At 44.7% G+C, this 19968-nt stretch overlaps 1 protein-coding gene across 1 annotated transcript in view; it reads left to right on the plus strand.

The window, feature by feature from the left end:
• LOC146869100 (extracellular calcium-sensing receptor-like) overlaps positions 1 to 12936 on the plus strand; it is an 84948-nt gene extending 72012 nt beyond the window's left edge. Inside the window, exons 3-4 of the mRNA XM_085599814.1 lie at positions 11890 to 12708; positions 12865 to 12936. Coding sequence (XP_085455940.1) covers positions 11890 to 12708; positions 12865 to 12936 — 891 coding nt within the window. The remainder of the gene's footprint in view (positions 1 to 11889; positions 12709 to 12864) is intronic.
• The last annotated feature ends 7032 nt before the right edge of the window (positions 12937 to 19968 follow it).

Below are 19968 nucleotides of genomic sequence, written 5' to 3' on the forward strand. Positions count from 1 at the left end.
AATAAGTGTCTTAAAAAAGTGATGTAATATGTGACGTCATCAGCAGTGGATTGCGGTCACGTGAGTTATAGTTGCCTGTACTAACTATAACGGGGGAATTTCGTTGGTTTTTTTTTTGCGAGTGAAATGTCCAGCTAACTATAACATGTGGGAAACCTATGGTTTTTTAAGTGAATATATATATATATAATAGTACTTACCAACTCTATCTTTGTCCAGAGATTCCTGGAAGAGTAGACAAGAAGTGTAGAAACACAAGTCTTCATTCTTCATGCAAACTCTGAAGGAAAAAGAAAGATAAAGTTATTTTGGAATATTTTGAACAGAGCAAGGGTTTAAGCAGGTAATTAGGAGTATACTAGAGGGAGAGAGAAAAGTATTCAGAAGAGGTATTTAAGGTAGTTACAACATCTTTTCTCTCTTACAGATTATTGCAAATAGACAACATACTGGTAAAGAGAATAGCCAGTGAAAAGAACTACATTCAAATTACAAAGTATAGAGAGCAGCTAGCCACTCAATAAGGGCAGGTAAATAAGGGAAATTCAGAATTGTTATCAGAAAGGTTTAGGCCTTTTTGTTTCATGCTGTTATTTATTTCAGGAAGACAACCAGAAGAGTTGTGCACAATCCAGTCCTAAAGAAGCAGTCTCTCTTTTCATCCCACTCCCCTTTCCCCCTCTTTGCTGCTAGTGAGCCTAGTTCACTGTAGCGGAGTTTGGGAATTGAGGAATATTCATCTGTTCCTGCGGAAGATCCAAGTGTTGGCACCGGTACTTGACAGAGCATTCCTTTCTTTTCAACCGACAATTTATCAGCCACCTTGACATACGTCTGTAATCCAACAGGAACAGACTTCTCTTTAGGCCATCCCTGTGTCACCCATTTCTTTACACATACCAGACCCTCATCTTCTTCCATATAGTAATTCCACTCTTCCTCAGTGAATGCATGACCCTCCAATACATCTGCACTCGCTATCAGGTACTCTTCATCCCAATTAATAAGCTGACCGTAGTCATTTATGGAAGATCGCTATAAATATTCTGCCTGGAAATGTTTTCCCAGGAGATGTATTCTGTGATAAAATCATTTAGCAACAATTTAAAAGTTAGGGGCACATTTACAAGAGTTTTCGCTAAGCCGAATTTTCGTTGCCTAGCTGAATTTTTACAATAGATTGTTACATGGCGTTGGGATCAGCTAGCGGCTGTGAACAAATTGTGGCTAAGACTCCACCAGATTGCAGAATAGAGCAGCCAAGTTCAGAACAAGTCAACCACTCCCAAACCCACCTAACAGTTAGGATGACCCACCAGAGCCCCAGCGGAAGAGGAAATGCAGAATCAGGGCCTCATTTATGAAAAGTGGCTCATCTTTGCGACACCCTGGAGGCCTATGCCTGGAAGCGTAGATGGTCCACGGTGGCTCCAAGCCAGTGGGCCGTGGCTGTAGACATTGATGCATCGGCGATCGCCCTTACCTGGTGGCGAAGTCTGACAGGTTGCATGGCAAAACATTGCTGACCTGTGTGAGAAGACTGCCTGGTGCCCCTTGGAGCTGTGATCGGTAGAGAAGCTCCTGTGCATCACCATTATCTGCATTGCATAACATGTACCACCACTACACCCAGGTGCACAGATGAGAGATTTCTGGTGGTGGGCTGTGCCTCTCTGCATCACAGGGCACAGGAGGTGGCGCTGGCCAGAAGCTGTGGGGGGTAAGGCCCCTAAGCTGTGACGAACTTGTGTGGTGGGAGCGCCGTGACTTTGTGCCTAAGAGGGACTTGTTGCATCACCTGCATCAGGAGGTTCCCCAGCAGACTCCGTGATAACTGCTATACCCAGGCTTGTGAAATCCAGCCTTACTAAGGATCCAGCCAGCTGAGTCAAAGATTCGGATAGAGCACAGGGTATTGTGCCCTGGTGTTGATGTACAGGTGAGGAGAAGGTAGGACAGGGAGGAGGAGGCCCAGGGGTCATTATGGGCCAAGGCCTAGCACATATGGGTTGTGCACATCGTGCCATGAGCAATCCCTGCAGTGCGGTAGACCCGCATTGCCGAGGACACCGCACAAGACTGGTGGAGGACTCCACTAACTGTCTCAAGTCACTGATATTGGTCATTGGTGGCAGCGGGTGCCAGAGACACGGGGGTCGGTTTGGGCAAAGGCTCTTGGGTGTGCAGCTTGATCTGCTGTTACTCACTGGGGCACTGGGAATCGGGTTGCCACTGTTAGATGAGAGGAGGTGAAAGGGTGATGCTGTCTTTCCTTGCCCCCAGGTAGTGAGCTCTTGGGTGTACGGTGGATTTCCATTGGTGCTGCCTGAACGAAGATTCCTGGCTAGCACACACCTGACTGGAGGAGAGGGGCCCGCTGGCCACGCTGCACTGCACCGCATGTCATACATAGTGCCTGGACATCTGGTGCAATGATGGCCGACTGCACACGCTGTTGGTGTCGACATTTTGCCGCTCCTCCTTGTCTGTGAACCTAGAAGTTGGTGGTTGCTGGCTGCTGGAGCAGATGACAGTGGACACCCTGGACTCCAAACTAACCTTGCAGTGGGTACCTCCCTCGAACAAACGTGTCCTTCCCTTGATGGCCACATCGACAAAATCACAGTTTTGATGCAGTTTCATATTCTGAGACATTCTTGCTTTATCTACTGCCAGCAGGTGAACTTTCCCCATTCTTTGTTGTGGAGCGGGCCCATCGAGTGATGGGCGAGTCATCTACTGCCAGGGACAGGTCCTAGACCCTTTCTCTTCCGCCTCTCACAGGGATAGTGATGCTGTCCAGAGGGAGGTACGCAAGCTGGGAAGGTGAAAGTGGCTAACGCCATAATACTTTTCTTCCCTGTGAGGTTCTGAAATTTGTCGTTTCTCGATCGCACCCAGACTCCATCTTGTGTTTTCCGCCATCTTAGGTTGCCCTCACTCAGGCAGCTGGTAAACGAGATGTTTTTGTCATTTCTGCCCTTGCGTGTCAGGTAGCCTTAAGTTCCGTGTTTATTAACTAGTGTCAGGGTCTGGCCGAATACACTAATTCATGTCTGAGCTGGATAACCCCCGCCCGAACTATCTGTTAGCACACACCATTCTTTCCTCTCGCTTATCTTATCTACTGCCCTTCGCTACACATCTCATGCATTCTCTGGCCTCACGACTATCCTTCTAGAACATACAACCATGTTTTCTCTCCTTGTAAACTGTATTATGTGGATTCTCTTTGCAATTTGCTTAAAGGGGCCAGCAACAAACATCACCTGGAACCCGAGTCAGTTTTTAGCTTAAACCATTGTTGGTGACATTTGTCGATGTCTCAAATTCTATATGTGTTTGGGTTATCCATTGTATCCATTGTATTTCACTGTATAAAAGCTTGTGCGCCACGGAGGTCGGGGAGCAGCTCTTGTGAACCCATCCCTGTGTGACTTCACGGACAACTGTACTAGCTGCAGCTAATAAAACTCGATCTTTTACGCCAGACGGAGTGACCAGTGTCTCTGTATTGCAAGGCAGGGGAACTAGAGGATTTCAGGCGTACTCTGCGCTGCTTGGCCCTTAATGGTCAGGTTCCTCACCTGACTACGCCACAGGGTGGAGAGGCAGAGGGGATTGTCTCTAGTGATTGCGCTACACCTCCGAGAGTTGGGAATCAAATACTCCCTTCTCATCCCGGCAAGGCTGCAAGTGGTCCCAGATGGTAACATGTGATTCTTTTATGCCGCTGAACAGGTCTGGACCTGGCTGGAATCTACTGGTCAACAGGTGCTGCGGACAGGGAGTGAAGGGTCTGCACAACAAGCTGTCATTGGTGGAGCCAGTTGTAGTGGAAGGCATAGGAGGAGCAGATGCCCCCGTCACAACTACAAGCCACCCCCAATCTGGAGCAGGTTATACAAGAGAGGCAGAAGGCGCTGCATGTGGCGGCAAAAGTGCACAAACGCACTCAGAGACAGGATTGCAACACTTCCCCTGAACCCAGAATGCTTCCCTAGTGACAACGGCTCCACTGCGACATGGCCATCTGGTGCAGAGTCCGGGCGGCCCCTGGAAGTGACTCCTCAGATAGCAGATGACCTTATTTAAGGTTGACTAGTTGTACATCTCTCCTTCCATGGTTACAATTCTCCTCTTTTATTCCTTTTTCTATGTGTGCAGAATTCTGCAGCACAAAAAGAAAGAGGAAATCACCCGGATTGATTGATTTTGTACATGAAGCTGTCCCTTTTTCCACAACATAAATCAGCTCTGCAAGGCAAGCAACCTTGCACGATGGGGCAATGGTGCCGGTGTTGGCGCATTGCAGCCATTGTGTGCAACATAGGGGAAAAAGACAGGAATGTGCCCTATCTTATTGACAGTGGGCATTCCTGCACTTTTGTTTTGTCGCAGGGCAGTGCAGCAAGGCTCCTTGCAGCGATGTCCAGCCCCGAAACCTCTTAAATGAGGCCCCAAGTGTGTTTGCAGCATTTCTAAGACCAGGTATTTACTGATGTTAAAAAACTGACTCTAATTGGACTTAGCTGCATTTTTTTCCCTTTAGCGACTTACAAAGAAATCCTTGTAAATATTGGGTTGTGTGATTTGTGGGAGTTTTTACCAGGGAATGCCTACCTTGCTTCTCACTTTCAGTAAGTCACGCTAACAGAAGTGGCACTAGGAAAAATTTACGTTAAAGCTAGAAAAATTCCGCTAACTAGAGGTAGCAGCAACTTGTATTATGGCGATAAAAAAAGCTGCTGTAACATAAAAAAATTGACGTTACAATGGCGGTAAGTCCTTGTAAATATGCCCCTTAGTCTGACCAGTCTAGGTGTATGAACCCTGATGACGGTCCCACTGAGTATATTCACTAATGGCTCATGGAATGTTTTGAATGTGAATTTACCCCCCAAAAAAGAAACACTTGAAATGTTCCACTGTCCAACCGCAGGCTAACAGTTCTCTTTCGATGACTGAACAAACGTTCTCATTTTCCTTCAGAGACCTTGACACAAACCCCACTGTAACTTCACTACCAGATCTATTCTTTTGGGCTAACGTGGCTCCCAACCCTTCATTCCTCACATCAACCATAACAATGCATTCCTTTGGGGAATCAAAAGGGGCGAATATTCCATCTGTTCCCATGTCTTGCTTGGGTAAAGTAAATTCCTCCTGAAGTGTGTCACTCCACTTAAACAACTTCCATTTTTGAGTATGTCTCATAAATTTGGAGAAAACAACTTTCAATTAATTTTACTTATCACATAAGACTCTGTAAAACATCAAACTAGGAGCCACCATAGTGGGGAGAAACAGAGGGAATTGATACATGGGGTTACTAAGCACTCAGGGGCAGATTTACGTTCCCTGGCGCATCCCTGCAAATCAGCAGGGATGCGCCAGGGAAGATTTGTCACGCAAGTTTGCCACTGCAGATGCGCCGCATTTACAATGCGGTGCATCGTGGCGCAAGGCCAAGCAGATGCGTGATGCATCTGCCGGCGTAAGGTTGGCGCAGTGCTGAAGTTGTGTCGCAAGTGCGATGCAACTCCAGCACTGTTCCAACCTGCCCTATCCCTAACATGGTGCGTCACGCCTTACGGTTGCTTGAAGCAGGCGTAAGGATTTGACGCACCAGCGTCGGAAAAGTGAGTGCGTGAAATCCTGTAGATTTCACTGCGTCACTTTTCCGAGGCTTTTTCCGACATAACGCCTACTCTGCTTACATTAAACCTGACGCAGGTTTTAATGTGGCGCAGGGCTTTACAACGTGATGCATCTCCCTAGATGCGTCACGGCGGCGCAACGGCGGCGCAAAAGTGCCACACAGGGCTTGTAAATCGGCCCCTCAGTATAAAGCCCATCTTGCGAGTGACTTCCTAAGAAAGGCTCTTAGTCGTTATACCAACACCTTGCACAAATCTAGACAGGGCACTAGGCCCTTCAATCTCACAATGTGTGATCCTGCACAGGTGTCTGCATTCTCTGAGGCTGTGGCTTTATGGCCTCACTGATCCTATCCAGGGCCCTCCACTCACTGACGCCCTATGTATTCCTAGGCCCGCATCAAGTTATCACAGGATCTCCCAAATTTGCCATAGGCTAGTCCAGCTCTGTGTGACTCTAAGCATGTTCAGTGACTTGAGTCTCTCTTTCTCAATCTTTGCATGCTTCGTTTGTGGCTACCTCAACTGTATACTTCTGTAATTGTGGCAAGTTAGCCATCAAAGTCTTGCTATCATTTTGCCCAAATGATAGCAACCTGGCAACAGCGAGAATCAGGAAAACCCCCCTAGAAGTCCTATAGTGAGTTTTTGTGATTCACTCTTAAAGAATACTTCCAGATTTGTTGAAATCTTCTTGTTCCCAAACATCTCTGACCATGGGGTACTGGGAGGCTGTGACAGTCGGGTGTACACCAATGCAGAGGCTCTCAAGAAATTATTTTCCAGCTATGCTTCATCGATGATCTTTTAATCTGGTAAGGTGAACAAAATGAGCTGAGAATCTTTCTAAAATCACTTGACAACAATCCTCAAAAGCTCAAATTTAGTTATGAAATAAGCACCACTATTTGGACATCGGCCTCTATACTGAAAACAACAAGACCTGTACAAAAGTACATAGAAAGCAAACCAGTTGTAAAAGCATTGTTTCGCAAACAGGGCACATCTGAATGCTCTACAATGGAAAGTCTCCTATGGGCAATTCTTGGAAGTAAAAAGGAATTGATCAGAGTAAAGGGATTTTGAAAGTCAGGTAAAGGAGATATACCAGAGATTCATAAGACGTGGATGTCCCATTTCAGTACTAAAAGATGTCTGGAAACAAGAAGGACCTATTGATCCCCAAGAAATTGGAAGCTCTGACAGAAGAAATGATGATTAGACACATTATGGACTTCAACAATTCAGAAAAGGAAATCAAGAAAGATGAGGATTTAAGACCACACTTATCAGACATCTAAACATCACATACAGGGAAACCTCGTCACCAGGTGATATCATTATGGTAAAGGGGGGCGATATTTTAAAAGATATCTATAGGATATAAACAACCATACGATCACTATGTTAGCAATCTGTAAAAACCTGTATACACAAAAGTGCTTTGCGTGTTTTATGTAAGCATTATTGAGATGTAAACAATAGCCCGAATTTATATATAACCCACTAGCATTGACTGCATGATCATTGTAATAGTATGCATACTCTACAATCCTGGTCAAACAAAATGGACAAGTTTCATGACTTAAAGCAAACCTTTTTGGCTGTCATTGTGGGAAACATATTAGAAAGGAGAGGAACTGCTGTATAGGAAACCCCTCACCCACCTACCTAGTAGGTGGCATGCTTCATCATCGGGGCCCAACTGGATTGTCTAGCACAATCCAGTTGTGCTACAACGCCTGAGATACAGCGGAGCAGGGTTATGAGCAGTGAGTGAAGTGCTATGTGAAGTGATATAAGAGTTAAAAAAGTCTCAGGGAGATGCCCTTTTGAAAAAACTTTAATTTTAAGGGTCCCAGGACTAGTGTAAAAAGATAGAAGGGGATATCGTTAGGAATGTTATTTTCCTGGTATCCTTAGAAACTGAGGTCAACTAGTTTCAGCCTTCGTTATAGTTCTAGAGGCTTTCGTCAGGACCAATCGAAATTGAAGTAAAATTAATTTAAGTGAATGGCCGTAAAAAATATATGTAGGCCAAGTGTAATTATCAGCACACACCCTAAAGTGTAGGACGGTGCTCGGTTCCGCTTGGCTGAACAAGCGGAACCGAGCGCCGTCCTAGGTACTACGGACCTGTTCTCCCTTCAAACTGCAAACGGAGAATCATACGGCGTTCTAACTCCAGAGGATTCACTGCCTCTCTACTCATGTAACCTCGAACGAAGTTACTGTGAGTATTTCTTCACTACACTCACAGCACACTTTAGGGTGTGTGCTGATAATTACACTTGGCCTACATATATTTTTTACGGCCATTCACTTAAATTAATTTTACTTCAATTTCGATTGGTCCTGACGAAAGCCTCTAGAACTATAACGAAGGCTGAAACTAGTTGACCTCAGTTTCTAAGGATACCAGGAAAATAACATTCCTAACGATATCCCCTTCTATCTTTTTACACTAGTCCTGGGACCCTTAAAATTAAAGTTTTTTCAAAAGGGCATCTCCCTGAGACTTTTTTAACTCTTATATCACTTCACATAGCACTTCACTCACTGCTCATAACCCTGCTCCGCTGTATCTCAGGCGTTGTAGCACAACTGGATTGTGCTAGACAATCCAGTTGGGCCCCGATGATGAAGCATGCCACCTACTAGGTAGGTGGGTGAGGGGTTTCCTATACAGCAGTTGTGCTCCCTCTCCTTTCTAATATGTTTCCCACAATGACAGCCAAAAAGGTTTGCTTTAAGTCATGAAACTTGTCCATTTTGTTTGACCATATTGTTTTGGGGAAGAGGACAAGTTCTTTTCCTCGCTCTCTTGTTGTTCTTATTTACTCTACAATCCTGACAATGGCTTCATATAAATACCTATTGAGACAAGACAGTTAGAATTGAGATAGAAATATTGCACTGTGGACTGAAAGAACCTTGAGATTCATATTAAAATTAAAAAAACTCCATGCATCCGAATGGTACATCAATCATTTCATGGAGAATGACTCAGCAGTAGTTTAAGCCACCTGTTGAGAGCAGGGAACAATAAGAAGAGAGCAAAGAACAGAGAAAAAGAAGAGTAAAAGAAATAGAGTGGAAGGGAAAAGGGTAGAAAAAAGAGGGAGAGGAACAGATCAGTGCAATGCAACTCCAATACGGTGGAGGTGTACCTTTATTTATTTATTTATTTATTTATTTTGAGAGTTTTATATAGCGCTGGCTAGACCCAGAGGTATCAGAGCGCTTTGCATAAGGTTCCACAGAAATTACAAACTTACATCAGTTACAAATTACATCAGTTACTAGAAGTTACTAGAAGCGCTGGCTAGACCCGTGGGTATCAGAGCGCTTTGCATTAGGAATCACATTATTACACAGTTAAAAACAGTTACGGGTTACATCGGTTATACGAAACACATTTGAATAGTATGGAAGAAGGATAAATAGGGCGGTTAGGGGGAAGGGGGAAGGGTGTAGGTGGAAGGAGGGAGATAACGGCAGGAGAGACGTAGGAAGGTCTGCCCAATGTCCGGCTGGGTAGGTGACGGCCGAGGAGGGAATTCACAGCCCATCTCCCCTATAGCTATCAGGGTAGCTCCACCGGGCAACGGTCAGGTAGCAAGGTCTCAGCGGTCGAGGGAAAGTTCACAGGGTAAATGTCCTGAAAGGGTGTGCAGGATACAGGTCGGTTGAGGGCTAAGATCAAGGTCTGGTCGATGACCAGACCTTGTCATGTGGGTCCATGTAGGACCTTCCATGTAGGTCTGAAACCAATGATTGCTGTTTCAATCTATTTTACGGCCTTTAAGCTCAGGAAGCAGACGCAGGGCAACCCTAGGCGTGTAACTTAGACGCCCAGTGACGATCGGCGGGAGGCGCCATTTTGAAGTCAGTCGTGTTTCAGAAGGGACACTCGAGGAATAAAAAAGCGTGTAGCTGGTGCGCTTGTGCCCGGAGTAGCTTCCATCCTTGTACAGTTGTGTCTGCTGGTTTCATTTTGCGGCTAGCCCCATCTAGGGCTATCAAGGCTCATTCAATATCCTACTCTCCTTTTTGATGAGAGATGGATGTAAAGTTCGGCATCTGTGTTTGGACCCAATGGTGTTTCAGTTCTGATCATGATAATCCATATTGATTCGTCTCTCCTTGAGAACAGTTTGTGATCTCCTCCTCCAGGATTTGCTGGTATATGTTGAATTCATAGAAGAATGAACCGCTCCTATCATCTTTATGCTCTTCCTAGATATGTTTCGCGATCATGTGTACAAAGTCCTTGTTGGAGATTGCACATATGTGCTAGAGGAGGGAACGTTTCTTTGATCTTTTAAGTGCATCCATCAGTTAGTACAAATACAATTTCATTGTCACCCACAACACAGGCTTTAAACTTCTGACACTTGTAAAAGCCTTGTTTTTTAGACAATAACCACTTGGTTGACTCTTGTATTTGATTGGTAGTCTCCAGCAAACAAAGAGACCCATATATCATATGTCCTGCAAGTTGGGATCAACAGTAGATTGTACAACATGTCCATTTGGGAAGAGATCCCACATGTGAATAAATTATGATGATGTAGTGTGCACTGTACCAACTTTCCCCGCATGAGTGTGAGTGTAGGAGGCTGGCTTGGTGTATGGTGCACACTCAAAGGAGTGGTGCATCCTTTCACTAATCCAAGCAACCCTTATGGTGAGTTTAGTGGTCTTTGATAACCTTTGCTCTCAAATTGGTAGCTGTGGAGAGCACCCTTCAGGCATTTCTTGAAGGAGTATAAAGCAGTTTGTTTTACCACATTTATTCGACAGTGTAGATCCGACTAAAATAAACCATACAGTGTATATAAAAAAGAATTCTATTTATTACACACACAATCACTAACACATTGGCATATCTCCTGCCCAGAGATACCAACAATACACAAGAAGATACATAAAGCAGCACAAATAAGCACTGGTCTCCAGGGGAAAACCAAACCATACACTAAGAAAGTGGAATGCAAACTGCAAAGGAGAGCGATACTTGGACCAGAAGACTCAGAGGAGCCGAAAGAACCAGGAACTACCTGAGGTAAGTACCCAGGAACCCCTTAACTTTCTTCCTGAAGGAAATTTCATTTTCCAGTGCTCTGAGACTGGGTGGAAGATCGGTCCACAACTTCGCTACTACGTGTGCAAACAATGTCCCTCCCCATCTCCTCTTTTTACCCTGGTTGTACTGAGGAAATCATGATGAGAGGATCTCAGGTGTCAGGTTAGAACATAAATGGTCTAAAACTCTCTGAGCTTTACTGGGCCCTTTAAACATACCCATTAGAAGTCAACTGAGCAGTCTGGATTGCAGTTTTGAAGAAGAAGGACCCTTCCAAGAGGACCCTGGAGAAACCCTTTGGAGGATGGAAGGTTGGAGAGCCACCCCACCCATGGACACCACAGGAACCAGGTTACCTGCACTAGGGAAGTTGGGTGCATTGGGGTACAGTGACGTTGGAATCGGCCATAGAACACAATTCGAGTCTCTGGAAGAAATGCATGTGAAGAAGTCTGGTTGAATCCAAGGGTGAACCCAAAAATAAACAGTACTTGGGCTATGGGAACTGTTAACAAAAGAACACAGCAACAACAGAAAGAAAAAGCATTGTAAATGCAGGGAAATATATGACCGGCCATTAGAAATGGAGTAAAGGAAAGTGGCAAGCAGAGAAACCAATGAAAAGCCAGGAAAGCAAGGGGGCTGGATGTAAGTCCCTTTTAAGATTTATATAAAAGAAATTCTCAAGTGTAGTGCAAGCGCTGTGCAGGCGAAACCTAAAAATGTTAGCACATTTTTTTAAAAGCTGTGTCAAAAAACCTTTGAAAAATTAGTTTGTTAAAACTATTTGATGGTTTGTGTGAATGGTGGTGTTTTATGAACAAAGGGCCTGATTTAGAATCCAGCGGAAGGGTTACTCCATCACAAATGTGTCATTGAATATAATGCACTTGTAATACCGCGGACAGGATACATATCTTGTTTGTGACAGCGTAACCTGTCACATGAACAATACATCTGGACCTAAACTGTTGTAATAGTTTTCTTTCAGCACAGTCTGTTCTGGTTTTTATATATGCTCAAACCCATGATACATTTGCTGGGCCTTTTAGAGTCAAAGATTTGTGGTATTCACTGCCTCTCGCGCAGGATGTTGCCAGATTGTATTTCATGTATATTTAATTTCTTTCTGCCTTGCAGATTAGCGACGGAGCTCAGACGCCTGTACTCAGTGACAAAATAAGATTTCCAACCTTTTACCGGATTGCCCCAAACGAGCTCTCCTTCTACGATGGAATTGCTCAGTTGTTAGAATATTTTGGGTGGACATGGGTGGGTCTTCTGACAACGGATGATGACGGTGGGGAGAGAGCGCTGCGAGAACTGCAGGCGGTGGTTGGCCAGGCTGGAGGCTGCATCGAGTTCTCCTATATGATACCCTCTTATATTACTGTCACTGACGCGGTGAACTTGCCTACGGTCATGGACGCCATCAGGATATCCACTGCCAAGGTGATCATTCTCTACAGCACCCCAGTGGCCCTTATGAGCTATTTCTCAAACGACGGTTGGAAAAAGCTACCTCGAAAAATCTGGATTCTGTCAGTGTCTACCTGTAACATTTTAGGCAATTATCTAATCTCTGAAATATTCAATGGAAGTCTAGCATTTTGTATCCAAAGAGGAGAAATTATTAGATTTCGAGATTTTCTCGATGAAGTTACTCCATCAAAGTTTATAGATGATACAGCTCTGACAGATCTATGGCTAACGAATTTCTGGTGCATAGTAAAGGATGGACCCGATGGTATGTTCCTGGACAGTTCATCTGATCTTCTTTGCTCAGGAAACGAGACGTTTCAGATGTTGAATGACTATCAGCGAATGAACTACAGAGAGACATACAGTGTTTATAAGGCCGTCTACACATTGGCTCATGCTTTACATGACATGTATTCATCTGATCATGGGCCAGGAGCTGACCGCAATGGTTGGAGCTCGAGGAAGGAACCATGGAAGGTAATAATGGATCACCTAAAAAAAGGGAAATTTATCACATTTACAATTAAAAAAGGAAAGTGGTGTCCGTTATTACCAGGTTATCTGTTGATGGTGTAGGTTGTAGATTTCAGAGTTTGGTCTGAGAAACAAACATTGCTATGGTACTCTTTGCAGAATGTTAAAATATTTATTAATGGAGAATGTCTGACCAGTTATCTGGAGCCAAGGAAACGTATGAGGAAATAAACAATTCTGTAACAAATATTTCCTTTTATTAGCCACAAGGTACATCAGCAAGCATCACCAAACACAAAGAATGTTTAAACATTTAAATTTCATTAGATTAGAAAAACCCCAAAAATAGGAGATAACAAGTTATAGTTGAAAAAAAAGAAACAATCAACTTATAGACTTCCATTTCCAGTCATGTTTGATTATATCAAAATACACAAAAATGGCAGGATGAACAAAACCAGAGAGAAGGAAGGTATAGAGTACAAAATTAAATATATACAAACCAGAATAAACATAAACCAAAAAACAAACTAACTGATTCCTACCCTGTTTGGTAGCTCCCGTATCTATTTTTGAGCCAGTTGGTCATAGGTGTCCAAATCCTACCCCCTTTCTCTCTAGCCCACCAATCCTTATTTTTATATAGAGCCATTTCCAGAACATGTATGCTCAATAACCGTTGAAGCCAAGCAGTATACACAGGGGGTTCAGAATCCTTTCAGGCTGTGGCTATCAGTAATCGAGATACTGCTATCGTAATGAATACAAAATCCCTTTGTTTTGTTGATAGTTTTGCTCGATTATCGTATCCAAATAGCATCATCGGTTGGCTGATAGTAATCACGCAACTGAGCGGTTCTTGCCCAAATTTCTCTATACCCTTTTTCAGCGGGACCAGGGGTTTGCATTCACAAAACATATGTATACTATCAGCGGGACTGTGATGACATCTTGGGCATTCGGCGGTCTCCGGTTTCCGCCAGCCAAAATGTTTTGCTGGGGTATAATATAAATTAAACTGGGTCTTATAGTGTTGTGCTTTGAGATTCGCCACTAAAAGAAGATTTTTCCCCAATTCCAACGATATGTCTAGATCAATTTCATCATCGCCCATTTTATCCGCCGATCTCGTTTATGTTTTTCCTAGGTCATCTGGTATAGTTTCCATCAGCATAGTCCCCGATCCGGCCATCCCCTGATATATTTTGTCTAATAGGGGTATTGGCCCAAAATTACCAGATCCAACATAGCAATTTTTTAGACATCCCTTTATTTGAATATATTTAAAATATGACCGGCTGTCGATCCCAAATTTCTGACCTAATTCTGAGAAGGGTAGTAGCTCTAATTTCTCATTGTATAAACTTGCCACCCATTGAATACCAGCCTGTTCCCACTCTCTAGCCATGTCATCGATTACCTCAGCTGCGAAGAGTGAGGATCCCCATAAAGGGGTATATCTGTTAAATTTTGGAATTTTTAGTATTTTACTAGCTTTAATCCATACCATTCTAGTTGCTTTTATACATTTAAAACAGATTTTTTTTATAATGGCTGGGCTCCAGCTGTCTGAGAAAGAGCCCTGTTGCTTTCTCCCTGATGGCTAAATGGTATATAGATGGTAAGCCGTCATCCCTAGCAGAACTATCTGCTACCAGCAGGGCCCCCATTTGATGCAAAAAAACTGCCCAATAATAAAAAAGTAGATTTGGGGCAGCACATCCGCTTCTCTCTCGCAGGAGGGTTAATGTTCTCAAAGCCAGTCTGTTTTTTTGATAATTCGATATGAAGTTCGAAAAGATTGCATTCATTTTCTGAAATGCATTAGGGGGTACTTCTAGGGGTATGGAACAAAATAAATATAATATTCTAGGAAAGAATTTCATTTTCAGGACATTGATCCTACCTACTATAGATAGATGCAGTTTATCCAGCCACCGAAGTTCGATCCTAATATCCTCCAATACTGGATCAAAGTTGTTTTCACATAATACCTTCAGATCAGATCCTATCCTTACCCCCAAATACATAGCAGATTCAATCTGTCGCTGATCTTGTAGGATGCATTGTCTTGTGCAGATATCTGCATCTTCCCTTATTAAGTCAATAACCTGACCTCCTCCCAAATTCCCCTGCCATACTTTCAGTCTCAATCATTGCCGTTTCTGGCTTAGATGTAACGATGGCAATATCGTCTGCGTAAGCTAGCACCTTGGTCTCCTAGCCATTTGTCCTAAAAGGTTCAATTGCAGAATTCAGAATTAGTTGATTAATAAAAGGATCTAAATATATGGCTGTTAGAAATGGGGGTCTCTAGTTGGCAATGGCTGGCCACTGTCCAAGTAGGGATCCTTCATCCTAAGTTAGAGTAAACGGGCTACACCCTTTGATAACCCCTACTCAACCCTGTGGTAACGTAGCACGAGCAGCTAGGCTTATCTCAGAGGCAGTGTGTGAAGCATTTCTGACCATACGCAAAGGGACACCACACAAGTAAGTATAAAAAATAAGCATCTTTATATATAGACTTAACACAAGACCAGTAACAGTAAAAATCCGCAATACAAGAAAAATAGGGTTACTCTTGAAAGGCTGCAAAAATAGTTCAAAGTGTGCAAAGAGGAGTTCAGGCAGTGGTCTCTGCGACCCTTTTACTCACAAAATACCTGTAGCAAAGCAACCAAAAAGTTGCTAAGGAGATGTGGCGATGATTTTCCTTACGCGCGACCAGCGATGCGTTGAATCCTTGCCGCAAGGGAGGATGATGCGCTGATCTGTGTGCAGGACAAAGCGACAAACTTTTACACGCTAAGCCGGCGATGCGTTAAAATCCTTGCCACGAAGGGAGGATGATGTGCCGAGCCTGTGGCATGTGCGATCTTGTTGCGATGTAAATGTAAATGTGCAGATATTTATATAGCGCAAATCACCAACCGGTCTCTAAGCGCTTGCTTAGGGAACCCGTCCTGGTATTCCCCTGTGAGATAACCCAGCAGGGCATCCACAGGTGAAAGCCAGGCATCCCGCCGCGAGGGGCCATTGTGGAGATTAAGCAAGCTATTGCCCAGAGTCGCAGAGTGTGAACCCATGAATTGAGTATGCACTGGAGCGAGAATTATCAAGTCCATGGACAATTTATGGACTCAAGACCCAGCCGAGCCGGGAATTGAACCCTGGTCCCGGGCTGACCTCTGCTTCCAGGTCTGCCTACTCTAACCAGTGAGCCACACTTCTCCACTCCGATGAAAAGAAATGGCGCCACGCGAGGGAGCGACGATCCTGATGCGATGCGATGAAAATGGCGAACGCTCGGCGTCCGCAGTGCGATGTCATGAAGCGATGAACTCTCCTTTCATATATGTGTTTAAAAAGCCTGCAATAAAAAAAGGCATTGTCATTAACAATACCAATAGGTCAAAGTGTCTAAAATGTGAGACCTGTTGCATTGCAAATGCTTGTTGTTTTTGGCTTCCAACAGTCAAATGAGCACTCCTACCCCGAGACTAAAGGGGCTGGAAAATGCAGACATTCCTCAGCCCTCTGATTCAGCAGCACTTATAAATGTGCAATACCCCCATGGAGAGGCTTGCTTTTACGTAGACAGATGCTACCTTTTTGTACCGCCTCATGCTGTGCACTGGTCCACCTCTCGCCTCCCCCTCTGGGGTGCCTCCACCCACGCTTCAGTCTCTCGCTCTCGTAATCTCTCTCACCTCTCATACACTCTTCCCCCCTCTCACATTGGTTCACTTCAGCTCTGAAAGCACAGTTTCTTTCCTGTGCCTTTTCAAGGTTTCCGTCCCTCAAAACCATGCTCTCCTCCTGTTTTTGGGGTTTCTTCTGCATACACAGGCGCACCCTATTTATGCATCTGTGGCCTGCTCTCCCCTTCTTTCTCTGTTTCTCACACACTCTGTCTGCTCCTCTATACTGAGTTCTTTCACCACGTCATGCAAAATGTACCTATCCCTCTAAATCTCCCTTTCTATTGATTGTGTACAGCTCTCAGCACTATCTGTTCACCATGCCACATAATTCCACTACGCACCACACAATTCCATCCCACACAATTCCAAAATCAACAATTCAGACTCAAACCACATAATTCCACTCCAAGCCAAAACACATGGGCAAAAGACATTGTCATTTACAAAGCCAATAGCTCGAACTCTATTAAATGCGAGACCTATTGCATTGCAAATGCTTATTTCACTGTGTTACTGAAGGACTATGCACCTATATAAGGCGTAGAAGAATAAATGAATAAATACAGAGCTAAGAATAGACGCTCTCATAGCAAGGTACTAAGACACCCTTATGGCTTTACCTATGTGGACAGAATAATCCTGATCCGGGTCTTAGCAATATGGATGCGGTCAGAGCTTTGGAATGCAGTATGGGTTTCTGATATCTCCAAAGTGTTGAGTTTATAGGAACTCAGGGCTTCCTTTACAAGCCCCGAGCACCACCGGAATGTGACTTTTAATGACGCTCCGGCGGTGCACATTGCACGACCATACCTACAAGGCCACGTAAAGTCACCCTGCGTGGCTTTTCATGGCCTGGTAGTTATGGAGTGTTTCAACGCAGCGCACATTGTTACGTTCCCTCACGCTGCGATGGGGAGGCGTGCCATGGGTGTTACGGTGGGTTTTCTCACGTAACACCATTGGCATTTGGCACATTCACAGGTTTACAACATTCTGTAAACCTGGGACTGCGTCACATCCCTGTGTCTCCCCAGGTGTGGTGTAAGGGTTGTTTTTGTGAAGGAAGGTGTCCCTTCCCCCAGAAAAACAACTTGATTTCAATGCAGGCGGCCGTGCGCGATGGTGTAAGGGTGCTTATGTTGGTGCTGGCCACCATTTTGTGCACCAGCGCAGTGGAAGAGGAAAGAATGCACCGGATCTCATAGAAACGGCTCATTCCTGTCCTTTTATTTTGATGTCGGGTAGCACAGCAAGAAGGCTTGCGGCACTGCCCTACGCCAAACATTAGGAACTGAGGCCATTAGAGCTTTATTTAGAGTTTGATGGACAAGTTATTCCATCAAAATGAGTCTGCCCTCTTTTTAGAGTCAGGTGGGCCATGATGGCTCCACCACAGCCAAGCTTACTCCAACAGCCCGAGGAAGTAGGGGTAATCATATAAGGACATCAGCTCACCTGCCCTATTTAGTATAAATGACCTGATGTCTTTGGTGTCTGGTGGTCACAGCCAGAAAAGATATCATGGTGCCCAGATCCTGCGGGTCATTCGTTTTTTGTTTTTCAGTAACAAACTCCCATTTGGGATGGCAGCTGGACACATATTTGTAATGCCTTCAGAGTTACAGCTGTTCTTCCGGAGAGACAGAGATCACTCTAGTCCATAAGGATGGCAGATGTAATGTCCTGTGCGACCCCCACACACAGCGGATCACCTATGACAATATAAATCAGATCCTGAGACCGCGCCAAGGTCCATCCATTGCTACTTCCAGGGTTTAACTTCCTACTGCTTGCATCTGATCTTTTGCTGCTGATTTTAAGCTGTACTTCGTCTCACGTTTGCTGAATGGCCAACTGGACCATAAATGTAAGAGTAGATGTGCACTCAGTTCACAAAGTTTACGCCTGTCAATAAGGGTTTGACTAAATATCTCTGTTTTTGGAATGAGAATCATGCTTTCATCTGGCAGGCTGTTTGATGCCCGGACATGAGGTTGCACCAACTCTGAGAGAGGACCCCAAGTAGCAAAGCGCAGGGGGTGATTTGTTTTTAATGCTCAGAGTTGTCCACAGACCTGCCCACAAGTCTGCTGAAGGGAGAGGGCCTTTCCCTACCATCTCTGTTAATGCTTAGGCAGTTTTTACTCCTGAATACTGGCCTTACCCTTCACTCTGGTCACACTGGGTGCCGCATGCCTAGTCCTCCACGTGCACGGCTGAGGATTCACCCACACTTCTCTGCTTAAACTTGATCTACTGACTTTGTACTTTTTATTGTTCTAGCTGAACAGTTTCCTCCAGAAGGTACATTTTAAGACTGCTGCTGGAGATGAATTCTATTTTGATGACAAAGGGGAGCTACCAGCAAAGTATGACATTATGAACTGGATTTACAATGACAAAGAAGGTGTTCTGCATCCCTATGAAATTGGACATTTGGATCTCTCCGCTCCATCAGGGCATCAACTTGTCATCAACCAGAGCTCCATCCGGTGGCATTTCGACGGTCACTATGAGAACCAGGTCAGTGTAAAATGATTGAGATCTTCATTTTGTGGCCTTCAGTGGGATCTTTATATGAACTGGTTTGGTGTCATATTTACCAGAGCACCGTGAGTAACACTGTGACCCTTTTAAACTTGTAAAGTGCGCAATAAGCTGTGGAGCACTTACCTCTAAGTGTATTCTGCACCGGTGCAAAGTGTTTTGTAAGTGAGAGAGTGAACATCTGTATACTTCTTGACACATTTCTGCAGATGCTAAGTGAGCAGCTGGTTAGCACACAATCCAAGTTAACTCTTGGTAGGCACCGAGGATGCTGTTTAATGAATAAGAAGATGAGGGGCGCACACGGGTGTTTCAAGTGACGTTGAGACAAGTGAGCAGCCACAGGTCGCACACATCTAAGTATATTCTGCAGAGGTCATAAGGATGCTGTTTAAATCGATGAAGCTGTAGAGATCAAAGGGCTGATTAATTTATAAATGACAACACAGAATGCTGTGAGTATTATGGGGTGGTACAGAATAGAAACGCCCGTCTTACACGAAGCACTTTACCTCTGGGGCCGCACCTTCTACTTGTTGGGGCCAAGGCACGCTGCACTTTCCTCCTGCTGAGGGCCAGGGAATGCCTCATGCTGCATTTTCCCCTCGCTGGGCTCAAGGCACGCCGCACTTTGTGGAGAGGACTCCACGTTCCAGGGGGCTCTGCGCCAGGAGGCGCCACCGTCATCCTTTCGCGCCCGGCAGCGCATAAGATCAGCCCAGGGCTCCCGTGGCGAGGGCAGCGCACGGGCGTGCCCGGGCAGGGCCCAGGCCAAGGGCGGGCCCGTCCGAGGCCGAAGGAGGCCGGGCTGGGCCCCGTTATTGATATTTTTAAGAATTAGTGGATGCTCATGGACACCTGTTGAACTGTGACAATTATTATTATTATTAGGGAAGTTTATAAAGCGCATGGTTACGCTAGAAAGCGTGTCCCCGCGCTACACCTGAAAACTCAGAGCAGTAGTGAGGAGTAGGCTCGATTATCTTGAGAAAAGGAGTATTTTTAA

This window comes from Triturus cristatus, chromosome 1_1 (genome assembly GCF_964204655.1).
Source record: "Triturus cristatus chromosome 1_1, aTriCri1.1, whole genome shotgun sequence".
Classification (NCBI taxonomy): domain Eukaryota; kingdom Metazoa; phylum Chordata; class Amphibia; order Caudata; family Salamandridae; genus Triturus; species Triturus cristatus.